This window comes from Pleurodeles waltl, chromosome 6 (assembly GCF_031143425.1).
Source record: "Pleurodeles waltl isolate 20211129_DDA chromosome 6, aPleWal1.hap1.20221129, whole genome shotgun sequence".
Taxonomy (NCBI): Eukaryota; Metazoa; Chordata; class Amphibia; order Caudata; family Salamandridae; genus Pleurodeles; species Pleurodeles waltl.
In genome coordinates, this window is record NC_090445.1 from 689,071,954 (window position 1) to 689,085,230 (window position 13,277).

The following is a 13,277-nucleotide window of genomic DNA, read 5'->3' on the forward strand; positions in this document are numbered from 1 at the left end:
ATTTCAGACTTTGTGACAGATGTTTCTAGTGGGCACTCTTAATTACTTACAGAAATGCAGTTCACTGAGTTCTCTGGGCTTCTGATCGCTGGTGGGAGAAAGTCATCAAGATGTTCTGCCCTCACCAGTCTTAACTCAATTTCATGGGGATCCAGCGACAGCAGCAATGCTAAAAGGAAGTGCTTACGTTAGAATATAGAGCAAAGCAAACTACTGTTGTTTAAAAAGATATAAAATGTATACAATGCACAATATAATGCAGCGGGTGAGTAAGAAAGAGCTGACACATAAAACATAGTTTTTAGATGTAATTTTCATAAAATTAGTTTTCAAACTCAGTTGCAATCATAGATGCTTTCAATAGTGTTAGTGGCCTGCATATTAACATGTTTAAAGTGATTTGCTTAAAATAAGGGAGGCTCTTAATGGTCCATGGGCTTCTGCTTGAAGACTGTTGTAATAAATATGCTGATCCAAGTTGTCTTTGTAAGATGTATTGGCATCAGGACCTCTGTGCTGATCCTTGGAGGCCAGTGGCAAACTGACCTCCTGAGAGCTGTGTAAGAAGAATCCAATGTAAATATTCCAACTAACATTCTTAACTGCTAAAGTCATAACAAATCTCTGGCCCTTAATACCAGAAGATATGAACTGAAAAAATTTAAAGACAAACAGGAAATAACATAAAAATGGAGACATGAACAGAAGTAAAAGATACAGAAAACAGTTAATAAGGTTGTTTTATCTGACAAAACCCTTCAGCCAAATCAGAGATCTGCGTAACCTTTGAACGATGTACTCTGTCTGCAACTTGAACTTCCCTTCTCGTAGGGCACTCCCTCCTCACCATCTTCTTACCAGCTATCATCATCCAACCTCCACTCTGATGGTCATAATTTGCCACTTACTCATCATTCACAACTCCTTTTTTGTATAAGGCTCCATACCTTAAATTGGACTTCTGAACACTCTAAAGTTCTGCTTATCTACCCAAAGTCCTGTTCACTTTAAATGTGTCCCTGAACTTAGAAGGCATACCCGAACTTCTCGTATACTAAAACTTGATTCAATATTCTGCACTGTCTCTTCCCTCTCCCTTTGTCCATCATCTCTCATCCATAATTCTTCCACCCAACATGGTACCATGTTAGACCCTGCTTCTCCCCCTTCATACCAAAAAAGCGACACATGAATCGTTTCATTCACTGCAGTGCGGAAGGCCCAAACCATTTTCGTTTCAGTTTCCTCCACATCCAAATCACTTGTGACAGCTATTTCCAACGTGCCCTTCACCAATCTTTTGGTCCTCTCCACTTTACCATTCGACTGGGGAATATAGAGTGATATTCATATGTTGTTTGCAACATTTGTTCCCCAAAACCTCTTTCATCTGTTCTAAAATCAACTGTGTGCTGTTGTCAGGCACCAAACACTGAGGCACACATTCTCTTTCAAATACCTCTTTCAAGACCTTTATGGTACTGATAGTGGTGATTATCTTAAAAAATCACTTCTTACTACTTTGAATACACATCCACATTCACAAAAGCAAGCCTGCAAGGGGTCAGTGAAATCCAAAGAGAGTTTCTTCCACTGTGCACAATGTGTGGCATTTCCACACCCACCACAGCCTTCAGTGTCTTCTCCCCTTCTTTGCACACTGAACACTCAATTACTCTCCGGATAACCTCTACCTCCATCCCTGGCAACCAAAACCTATTTTTGATCTTTTCTTACTATGGTTTGCCTAAAATATCCTTGGAATGCCATCCACATTACCAAAATTGTTGTAATAAATTTGTTGATCCAGTTGTCCTTGTAACATTTACTGGCAACAGGACCTCTATGCTGATTTATGTAGGCGAGCAGCCAGCAGCAAACTGAACTCATAAAAACTGCACAATGAGGAATCCAAAGTAAAAATCTCAATTAACATTCTTAAGTCTTAAAGTCGTAACACAGTTGCTAATTTCCCATAACCTCAGGGATGAAGGACATGAGTTAGGCCTTCTTGGTCATTATCTAAGTGGAACTAGTCAATCTCTTTAATCTGCTTCTCATATCCAGCGTTGCAAGCCATGCCATTCTTGCAACTGGGGATTAGTCCTAATATCTCAGGCTGTAATAGACAGTTTACCCACTCTTTTGAAAGGACAGAAGTGCTCTCCATAAGTAGAATCTTTGTCACAGGACAGATTGACAGCTGCAATCAAGTGGACCTAATCTGCAACAGTGTCGGGTGTTGTAGTTTGGCCATCAGCAAAAGGAGCAAGTGACATGGTAGCCTAGGCTGCTTCACACCTGACCCTCGGTGGAACCAAACCATCTGCAGGGGTGGGTGTTATTGCCAATTTCCTACATACTAATGTGCAAGCAGGAAGGACTTCTAAAAAATTAGTCCTTTCATCCTGAGTGTGCAGGGAAAAATGCAGAGTGGACTGTTTCTCCACTGAATAGCAATATTCTTCTGGTGCACCAGAGACGAGCTGAATGAAAACATTTCTGCTGACGAAGCAGTTCCCTACATCCATTTCCACATTATTTAATGGGGCTCCTTGAAAGCCTTAATTCACTAGTGAATGTTATGGCATTTCAACTATGCCCACCTCACATAAAGGAAATGTAAAGGACGCTTCAAAGGTGAATCTCCCCAAAGCTGTTCTGAAATGGCAAAATCTACTGTCTCTTTTTGCTGTATTAAAGATGAACGCTACAATCCATCTCTTGTTCCAGTTAAAATTATTCTTTAACCTAGGGAGTTCTCTGCAGTTCATAGAGGACCTCTGTGCAACCAGAGCTAGTGTCTGGCTGGCAGCCAGCTTTCTAGAGGTCAGGAAACATCATTTTTAATCTACCCTTGCTGCAGTTGTTTTTCTCAGTCATAGTTCCCAGAGAAAGTAAGGCTTGAGTGTGTCCTTGTTGCCCAGAGGAAGATCAGTTGGTGGCTGGCTGCTCCACAAGTTGGAGTAGGGGTCCTGCATGTGTGTGTTCACAGGACCAGTTGGAGACTGGCCTGTGTGTGTGCAAACCACTAGGAGGAAATCGACCCACACTGATCCAGAGCACCTGAGCACCTTTTCTGTGTGTCCTCCAGACTCCTGAATTGAGTGCTGTCTCTGCCTCAAGAACCCACTAGAAACCATCACCTGCAACGATTGGAGATGTGAAGCAACAGCAGATGTGAAACAACAGTCTCACAATGTCTGCTTGGCATGTTCCCCCAAATCACAAAGAAACCCAGATGGAGCTGATGGTACACACAATTTCGCAGAAGCAGGAAATGAGAAAATGCACAGAGACAAAACTAGCCAGCTGCCGACCAGACGCAATCCACTATCGGTGGTAAGTACCCAGCAACCAAACCCAGTAACAACTGTATAATGGAACTGTAAGAGACAGCGAGAGCAATATACAGGAGGGGGTCAATGTGCATCTGAGCCATAATCACGCTATTGAATGAAATATTGGGGAAACTGCCTATAATAAATAATAATAATAAAACAGAGTAAGCAGTGGAAGATAGTGAACAGACGCACAGTCCGAGATCAGTGCTCAAAATCCTAAGGGACATCTTGCATTTATTATTTGTGTAGTATTGGACTCCAGTGTGCATTAAATTACTTTTCTTTCTTGAAAGAAAAGCAATTGGTTAGAAAATCAGTTATTGAACTACTGTGTGATGGTTGAATCTTGAACTTGAGCACCACAACCCAACCTTTCTGAGAAGCATGTAACTGTTCACCATTGCTAACACTCAGCACAAGTGCTAAAGTTGTTGGTTGTATTTGCCCGGTACATAGCCATTGTAGAATAGACATTTGAGGTAAGCAACCTCAACCTCCACAATAAAGGCCACGTTGCACCTGCTTGCCCTCTGAATGGGGTCTGATAATAAGCATGTATAGTGAGGTAAAGATGTATTACTATTATTTCTACAACGGCTAAGTCTGACAGTATTTTGGTAGTTGATATAGTTGGGTCGACGTAAGCTCATGTTGCTACAAAAACCTGCTGATGGCAGGTCCTGCCTAGCAATAAACGCTCAAGTGCAAAGTGAGAGCTACAGCACTTTATGTAATAATTCCCAAATTTCCATCACAATGGGCCATTATATGAGAGGTCAGCTCTCGTTTCCATTCTGTCTTACCTAGCAGGATCACTAGCTAACATATGAAGGCATCAAAGTGTGGCCTATCTTCCCCTCTTAGTTGCAAGTCACAATGTCCTCCTCTGTCCAAACAAATACAAGGTCACAAATATAGTCCTATTAAGAGAGATGGGTAGGTAAATTGAGGTAATTTGTATTTCAGACCTCACCTGTGTGTTAGTGTGGATAGCTCTCTCTACTTTACCTACAGCAAGTCTTTGAAAGGTTTCATATATGTAATAAAGAGTATCTATAACGAGGGAGAGCCTTGCAGGGATCCCGCATATAACTTCGAACTGCAGGGACAAAAAAACATTGCACTCTGCTTCACAGACCTTCTTCAGTAGGAAGGATCTAAACCATGTTTAGGGATTGTGCAGAGGCATAAGCAACTTCATGCAAATAACCCAGATAAAACATCTTAATATACACCATTGAATATGACTAAACCTTAATCCATTCTCTGCAAAAAAAGTCTCACGTCAATGACAATTTCTCTGTCTTGCCATTGTTTGAATCCAGATTGCAAATCTCTCAGACATTTGCTTTCATACATTACATAATCTGTAGGGTGGTAACCTTTTTCATTCATTTAGCTTGATGGGTTTTTGGGATCCACAAATAGTTTCTTCAGTGGAGATGTGTAGTAAATCATACATGCTTTAAATGTTAGTACCATGTATTCATTAAGCTTCCAATCATTACTGTGAGCATTTGTGTGCATTTTGAGAAGAGTGAAAAAATGGAGAAGTATACCAAAGTACAATGATTTGTAGAATGCAAGCCTTGGAACTGATCCCTAGCTTCTGGGCGACAAACAGAATTAGATCCACCCTACTTAATGGTAAACCCACAGCTAAATTAATCCAGCATTTTTAACTCACTCTAATACATCCTATCACCCTAAAGCAAACCTTTCTTACTGTCTCCAGCACATTCTATGATCTTTCTTTTCATTCCTTCTGACTGTCCCCTCCTTCAAAAGGGGAAGAAGGAAGGGCAGATATTGTGTTTGGGTTTGTCCCAAAACCTCGGCTAATCTACCAACTACACTAGCAATGATAAAGATGTCCTGCGATTTAGACCAATAGCAAAGGGCATTTTCAGTAAAGTAGGTGCTGGTGATATAGTTTTGTATGTAGATAGCACATGGCTGCCATTACCACATAAGAAGTATGTCACTTAAAACACCAACTTACACTATTTTTCATGTCCTTGCACTGACAGGTATCAACGACTTCAGTTATCTGCACACAAACTGCTTTGAGGTGTCAATATATTTGGGATGTGATAAATTTCCACATGAAAGTGACTTGCCAGAGGAATGGGAGAATAATCGCGAATCCTTGATTGTCTTCATGGAGCAGGTATGTTAGGCATGATAAGCAAATGATTGGAGGCTTGTGTAAGCTGATGGAGGTGGACGTGCTTCTTGTGAATGCAGTGGCAATTGTTTTGTTTTGCAAGATTGCTGTGAGCACTTCAGTGGGTCAGACCAAATCCATCAATGATCTCCTTTAATTTTCCATAGATATACATTTATGTCTCATTACCTACACATTTGTCCATGTAGTTTGTAATAGATGTAGACATGTCCTGCCCATCCATTTCTTTCCAGGGGCATAACACACATTGCTATTTTCCAAGGTTTTGTTTTGTTTTGACACTAGCACATCAACAGAAGACCACACATACTTAAGGCCACCAGAAGGTCCTTTCGAGTAAAGGATGCCAGGCACCCTCTGTCATAAGACCCTGGTGCTTTCTGTGCAAGTCGACATAGAGGTGTCTCCACAAAAGAAGAACCTCGGCGGGGTGGGAAGTTATAGAGGACATAAGGCATAAGAGGATGAAATTGTTTAGGTGAGCACGGTAGGGGTCTGCAATACATTTCAGTTTGCTGAAATAATCTTTGAATCAGGAACACAAATGGGTTAGAATTTGTGAATGCTGCATTAGTAGTTTAGTTACATTAAGGTACTGGTAAGAATGGAACACTAGTACTCTTAAACTAATGTCTGGACTGATACATGGTTTGGCAGAATTTACATTTGCAAACAAATTAGACTTTTCCATCTTCACCTTCACCAGCCTGTCCAGTTCCACTTCTTCTGAGTCTCCAACTTGTGTCTTATGGTAGAACATCCTCATAAAACATAATGCAATTGTAGCTCCACATTTCTAAATGAGTTGGCTCTTAGGCCCTCATTACAACACTGGCGATTGGTGATAAAGTGGCACTAATACCATCAACAGGCTTGTGGTAAATACTGCTAAATTATGACCATGGCGGAAACAGCTCAGACAGACAGCCACTTTAACACACCGACTGCCAGGGCGGAATCGACAAGCACCACAGCAGTAACTGCCTACAGCCAGGCGGAATACAATGTTCCACCCACTGTATTAAGAGCCAGGAAACCACCACATTTTCCGGGGCGGTACCAACAACACCAAAAGCCTGGTTGAAACTGAGCTCAGAAGTCAAAGGATTCACCTGTGGAGACTCAGGGAAGAACCACGACACCATGGAGCCTGAGCTGCACATATTCCCAGTGTTGATTTACGTCCTGCTCCACTACGAACACCAACAACGGCGAAGACGACTACGGTGAGTACAACCACCTAGCACAGGTTGGGGGGGAGGAAAAAGAGAGGGACACACACACCCACAACACCCAACCAACAGCATACACACAAGCAGATGCAGTAACATAACATACTTACCCCGTACCCCTCAGGAATAATGCAAGGACAACTCCAATAGAGAAAAGTGAGTGTATTAGGATAAATATAGTAGAAATACGTGCATCCAAATCAAAAAGTATATACATATTTACAAATGAAGGGACACTATCCAGTCCTCAATGCTCGTGGGCCACAGGGCCACATTACAAAGTCCAAGGCCACACTTCACTACTGCAACAACACGGAGAGAACACCGAAGGGGCATCAGGTCAAAAATAGGCAGGCACCTCAGGGGGACAGGGAACGGGGGACACCTCAGCCGGCAGATGGAACAACTCCACTGGTCCTGGAGGGGGCAACGTGCCCTGTGCTTTGTCCTGGGGAGTGCAAGGCCACAGTCTCACAAGTTGTTTATTTGCCCACTGGCTCTGGAAGGGGCACTGTGCCCTGTGCTTTGTCCTGGCGAGTGCAAGGCCAGTCTCTGAAGTGGATGGCTACTCCACTGATTCTGGAGGGGGCATCGTGCCCTGTGCTTTTTCCTGGGGAGTGCAAGGCCACAGTCTCTCAAGTGGATGGCTTCTCCACTGGTTCTGGAGGGGGCATCGTGCCCAGTGAGCATCATCCTGAGGAGAATGGGGTGAGTGGATGGCTTCTCCACTGGTTCTGGAGGGGGCATTGTGCCCAGTGAGCTTCATCCTGGGGAGGATGGGGTGAGTGGATGGCTTCTCCACTGGTTCTGGAGGGGGCATTGTGCCCAGTGAGCTTATCCTGGGGAGGAAAGGGTGAGTGGATGGCTTCTCCACTGACTCTGGAGGGTGCATCGTGCCCAGTGAGCTTCATCCTGGGGAGAATGGGGTGAGTGATGGCTTCTCCACTGGTTCTGGAGGGGGCATCATGCCCTGTGATGCAGATCTTGGGGAGTACAAGGTCACAGTCTCTCAGCTGGGTGTCATACCCACAGGACTTGCAAGGGGCAGGCCACACAACAGCCTATGGAGGCAGGTTTACTGAATGTCCGCCGGCGGTGACGGCTGTTCAGTGGTGGCAATGGTGCCGCTGCTGGTAGTGGTGGGGGGAGGCTCCAGCCCATCCTTCGCAGCCTCGGACGGCTGCCCACTGGTGCTGCTGGTGGTGGTAGTGGTGAGGGAGGCTCCAGCCCATCCCCTGCAGCCTCGGACGGCTGCCCACTGGTGCTGCTGGCGGAGCTGGTGGTAGTAGTGGTGGGGGGAGGCTCCAGCCCATCCCCTGAAGCCTCGGATGGCTGCCCACTGGTGCTGCTGGCAGAGCTGGTGGTGGTAGTGGTGGAGGAAGGCTCCATCCCATCCCCTGCAGCCTCGGATGGCTGCCCACTGGTGCTGCTGGTGGAGCTGGTGGTGGTGCTGGTGGTGGCGCTGCTGGCGGAGCAGGTGGTGGGGGGTGGCTCCAGCCCATCCCCTGCAGCCTTGGACGGCTTCATCACCATGGTTGGTGGTGGGAGCTCCAACAGAGTCCCAGCACCAGGCCCCTTGTCCTTACTGCCTGCTGGTGCAGGCCCTTTGCCCTTCCTGCCAGCACCTGGGGATGGATCCTGGCTCCTTTTGGCAACAGCTGGGGGTGGCTCCTTGCCCTTTCTTGCTGCAGCTCGGAGTGGCTCCTTGCCCTTCCTCCCTGCAGCTGGAGCAGGCTCCTTGACCTTCCTTCCTGCAGATGGGGCTGGCTCCTTGCCCTTTCTTGAAGCACTCGGGACAAGTACCCTTGCCGTCTGGCTGGCTGGTGGCTGGGATCCTTTCCCAAATGGAGTAGCTGGGGACACTACTGTGCCCGTGGACTGGGTGGCTGAGGTGCTTGCCTTGGTTTTACACACCCTGGCCAGATGTGAAGGACAGGGGGTGAAGGGGTAGGGAAGAGGTCAACGGAGGAGAGGAAAAGCTTCTTAGGGACATTGGGGTGGGAAGAGGGAGAAGGTCTGGAGTGGAGGAAGAGGGAGAGGTTGTAGGAGGTGTCTGCTGTGTTTGGGTGCAGGGGCATGGGCTGGATGCTGTTGTGAGGTGAATGGCTGTTGGGTGTCTGAGTGCTTGTGTTTGTGTACTTTGGCAGGAGGGGGCACAGACACAGTGGGGAGAGGACACAGGGGACGTGTGCATGGATGTGGGGGTAGTGACTGCCAGTGAGGTATGTGCTCTGATAGATGTGCTGGTGATGGTGGTAGTGGATGAGGATGTAGTGCATGCAGGTGTGAGTGTAGACAGAACTGGGAGGGAGGTGGAGGACGAGGCGGAGGGTGCCACAGTGGAGACAGTGAATGTTGATATGTCTGCATCTGGATGGTGTTTGTGTGAGTGCCTGTGGGATGAAGTGTGGTGCTTGTTTTTGCTATGTCCCCTCTTGTGTGTTGTCCTGTGTGCATGCTCGTCTGCCTGTGTGCTTGGTATAGGTTGGGGTTGAGGGAAATGGGACTGGGAAGAGGAAGTTGGAGGGGGGAGGGTGGAAACAGGAACAATGGCTTCCATCAGAGAGGAGGCCAGAGCCTGGATTGATCTCTGTTGGGCCGCCAAGCCAGTGTGAATACCCTCCAGAAATGCATTGGACTGTTGGGCTACCAGCCCCTGGATGGCATTCACAATGGTTGACTGCCCAACAGAGATGGATCTCAGGAGGTCAATAGCCTCCTCCCTCAGGGCAGTAGGGCTAACTGGGGCAGGGCCTGAGGTGCCTGGGGCGAAGGAGATGTCCCTCCTGGGTGAGCGGGCACAGGCAACTCGCTGAGTGGCTCCTGGGAGTGCGGTGCTGGTACGGGGTGTGGTGGCTGTACCTGTAGCTGGGGTGGGCACAGAGGTGTCCGCCACCACCAGGGAGCTTCCATCGGAGGAGGTATCTGTTTCCGAACTGTTCCCTCCTGCCTCTGCTGTGGTGCTCCCCTCACCCCCCCGTCCCACTGGTGCCCTCAGCGTCGGTGGACTCGGCCTCCTGGGTCCTGTGGGGTGCAGCTCCCTCCGTCGCCAGTGCCTTTGCTCCTCCGCCAGATGATGCTAATGCACATAAGGACAGGATGACAACACAAAAAGGGGGGGAGAGACAAAGGATACACTTGGTCAATGGCGGCACCAACACCACTGTTGGCATACACAACACACTCACACACAGGGAACAGCCTTACGCACTAGGCAATGCACTACCAGTTACAATGCTAGTCACCAGGCCATGGGTAGGGACAGATACCGCCAACTGCAGCATACCTGGGACAAACACACCCCTGCCCAGTAGGGGATGCCCACTAGCTAGGGTGGAGGATTTTCACATCAGAACCTTGCCCAACGTGGGACCTACTCTGCATTGTCAGGCCTGGCCTAGGGGCACCCAGAGGCCCACATCCCCCACCTGGATACCACTGCACCAGGTGTAAGTAGTAATGAAGGGCTCTGTACTCACCCCCTTGTTGTTACTGTGATGCCCCAAATCGCCCATCCAGCTCCGGATAGGCAACCCACCAGTATGCGGGCCATCAGGGAGGGTCAGGGTTCGACGGGCACCCCTTCCTCGTTGGGAGGCCATCCCCAGCTGGGCCTCTGCCGTGTTACATGCCCAACGTCTCAGGTCCTCCCACCGTTTGCGACAGTGGGTGATCTGCCTGCAATAGACCCCCAGGGTCCACACATCCTTGGCGATGGTATGCCATATACCCTTCTTTTGATGGGCGCTGACCTGCAGAGGAAATAGACACAGTGAAAGGTATTAGTCGACCATCCTGCCTGTTACACTCATGGCCCACCATGCCCCTTACCATCCCCATTAGCACAGACATGCCCCAGCATACATGCGGCATGCTTCCCAGGGCTGATCCACTAACTCCCCCACACGAGGCCTTCACACAAAGCACTCCATGCATTCATGACCCATGCATCTTACTCACAGTGTACTCACCTGTTGGTCTGGAAGCCCATACAGCAGTCGGTACTGGGGTAGGACCCCATCCACCAGTCTCTCCAACTCCGCCGAGGTGAAGGCAGGGGCCCGTTCCCAAGTCACACGAGCCATGGTAGGATCCACAGCAGCACATGCAGTGCAGGTCCTCTCCTATTGAAGGTCAGGTAGCAAGTGAGTGAAGAGATAGAAAATGGCAGTGACATCCGCGGTGGTGCATACCGTCACCGCCGACGAACATCACCATTGGCCACTGTACCCCATAGGGCCCAATGATAACCAATGAGCACGGCGGTTCCCGACCACCTTCTGCAACGGTGCACAATGTCAGTGGAATTACCTCATTTCCACCTGTCCCTCCATACAGGACAGGCAGACGCCATTTCAGAGGGGGCAGGCCCTGGATACTAACTGCATCACAATTCACTATTTCACATTCTGGACATATGCCACCAAAATATTGTAACATTCACAATATGCATTGTACTGTAGTGGTTACAATGTACAGATAATGACCAACTGCTCACTCTTTTGCCCCATAGATTGCAACCGCTGCAGGTGAATAGGAGACAGAGACATCCCCTGTGTACAGACCCCTTGTGGACTTGGCAACAATGGAGGACAGGCACATTATCCTCACCTACAGACTTGACAGGGCCACAATCACAGAGCTGTGTGCCCAATTGGAGCCTGACCTGATATCTCTATCCGTCACCCCACTGGGATCCCCCCTCTTGTGCAAGTGCTCCATTTTTTGGCATCAGGTTCTTTCCAAGTGACAGTGGGCTTGGCAGCAGGAATGTCACAGCCAATGTTCTCAATAGTGCTGACCCGAGTATTGGGTGCACTGATTAAACACATGTGCAGCTACATTATTTTCCCCCAGGTGGTGGATTTGGCCACAATAAAGGCTGATTTCTATGCAATGGGACACACCCCCAACTTCATTAGTGTGACTGAAGGGACACATATTGCATTTGCCCCTGCTCAATGAACAGGTCTTCAGAAATTGAAAAAGTTATCACTCTGTGAATGTGCAGATGGTGTGCTTGGCAGACCAGTACATCTCCCATGTCAATGCTAAGTATCCAGGCTCGGTGCATGATGCTTTTATCCTGAGGAATAGCAGCATCCCAAATGTGATGGCCTAACTCCAGGGGCACAGGGTGTGGCTTATAGGTGAGCTCTGGTTCCCACCCAGTGGATGTTGGTGTATGGGTATTGTGTGGGACATAAGGGTTAGTGTGTGGCTTACCGTTGTCCCTTGAACCTTCGGCCTCCTCAAGGCTAGGTTTCAGTGCCTCCATCTAACAGGTGGATCTCTGTGCTACTCACCCAAGAAGGTCTGCCAGATAATCGTGGCATGCTGCATGTTGCACAACCTTTCCTTGAGATGCCATGTGCCTTTTCTGTAGGAGGAGGAGGCTGGAGATGGCCGGGTGGCAGCAGTAGACCCTGTGGACAGGGAAGATGAGGAGGCAGAGGATGAGGACATCAGAAGTGCAGTCATTCGTCAATACTTCTAATGACACACAGGAAACACAGTCTTATTTCACATTTCATTGACAGTTTGATGTGTGACATTGTCACTGGCAGGCTGTGAATTCCTACTTCTATGCCCACTCACTGTACCTATTGACATCTCTTTTTGCAGATGTTGGTGCCCCACTATTGCTCCTGGTGTGTTCACTGCAGCCAACTACAGGTCTTTACAATGTATACATTACTGTACAGTTGAATTGCAATGTTTAAAGCAAGTTAAACAAATACACACTTAAATCATTTGACATACTCCATACTTATATTTTTCAAAGGGTGTTTATTTAAGTGCTAAGGAGTAAGGGGGGAAGAGCATTGGGCTGGGGTGATGATGGAGGAAAGTCCATGGTATAGTTCCAGTCTATTTGTAGCACAGGTGCATTGTCCAAGGGGGCATAGGAAGGGGAGCAATGGCAGTTCAAGGTGGACAAGGTGACAGAGTGGGACACATGGGTGACAATCAGGAGAGTCTTATTTCTTGGCAGGGGTCTTGGCAATAGCTTCTGGCTTCTGTCTGGATCACAGGGAACATTTGTGGGGTGGTTCTCCTTCTGCAGGGGAAGGGGTGCTAGTGGCCTGTTGGTCCTGTGGTGGGGGCCTCCTGTCCACTAGCGGCAGCGGAGGTGGAGGGCTGTTCTGTAGTCTGGCCAGTGTCATGGGCCCACTGGTGTACCACTGCCTCCCTCATACTGTTGGCCATGTCTGCCAGCACCCCCTGCAACAGAGACCAGGGTGGTGTTAATGGCCTTCAAGTCCTCCCTGATCCCCAGGTACTGTCCCTCCTGCAGCCGCTCCTGCATCTTGTCCAGGATCTGGTCCAGCATATGCTGGGAATGTTGGGATGCTCCTTGGATCGCGGTGAGTGCCTCCTGGAGAGTCGGTTCCCTGTGCCTGTCCTCCCTCTGGTGCACAGCAGTCCTCCCAGCTTCCCTGTTGTCCTGTGGGGATGTAAATGCAGGGTTATTGTTTCTGTGTGTGACATATTGTGCATGGGTGGGTTGCC

General features: G+C 48.2%; 1 protein-coding gene across 1 annotated transcript in view; it reads left to right on the top strand.

Moving 5' to 3' along the window:
• Positions 1–13,277, top strand: part of CPXM2 (carboxypeptidase X, M14 family member 2) — a 357,136-nt gene that overhangs the window by 326,932 nt on the left and 16,927 nt on the right. Inside the window, exon 12 of the mRNA XM_069239134.1 lies at positions 5,375–5,514. Coding sequence (XP_069095235.1) covers positions 5,375–5,514 — 140 coding nt within the window. The remainder of the gene's footprint in view (positions 1–5,374; positions 5,515–13,277) is intronic.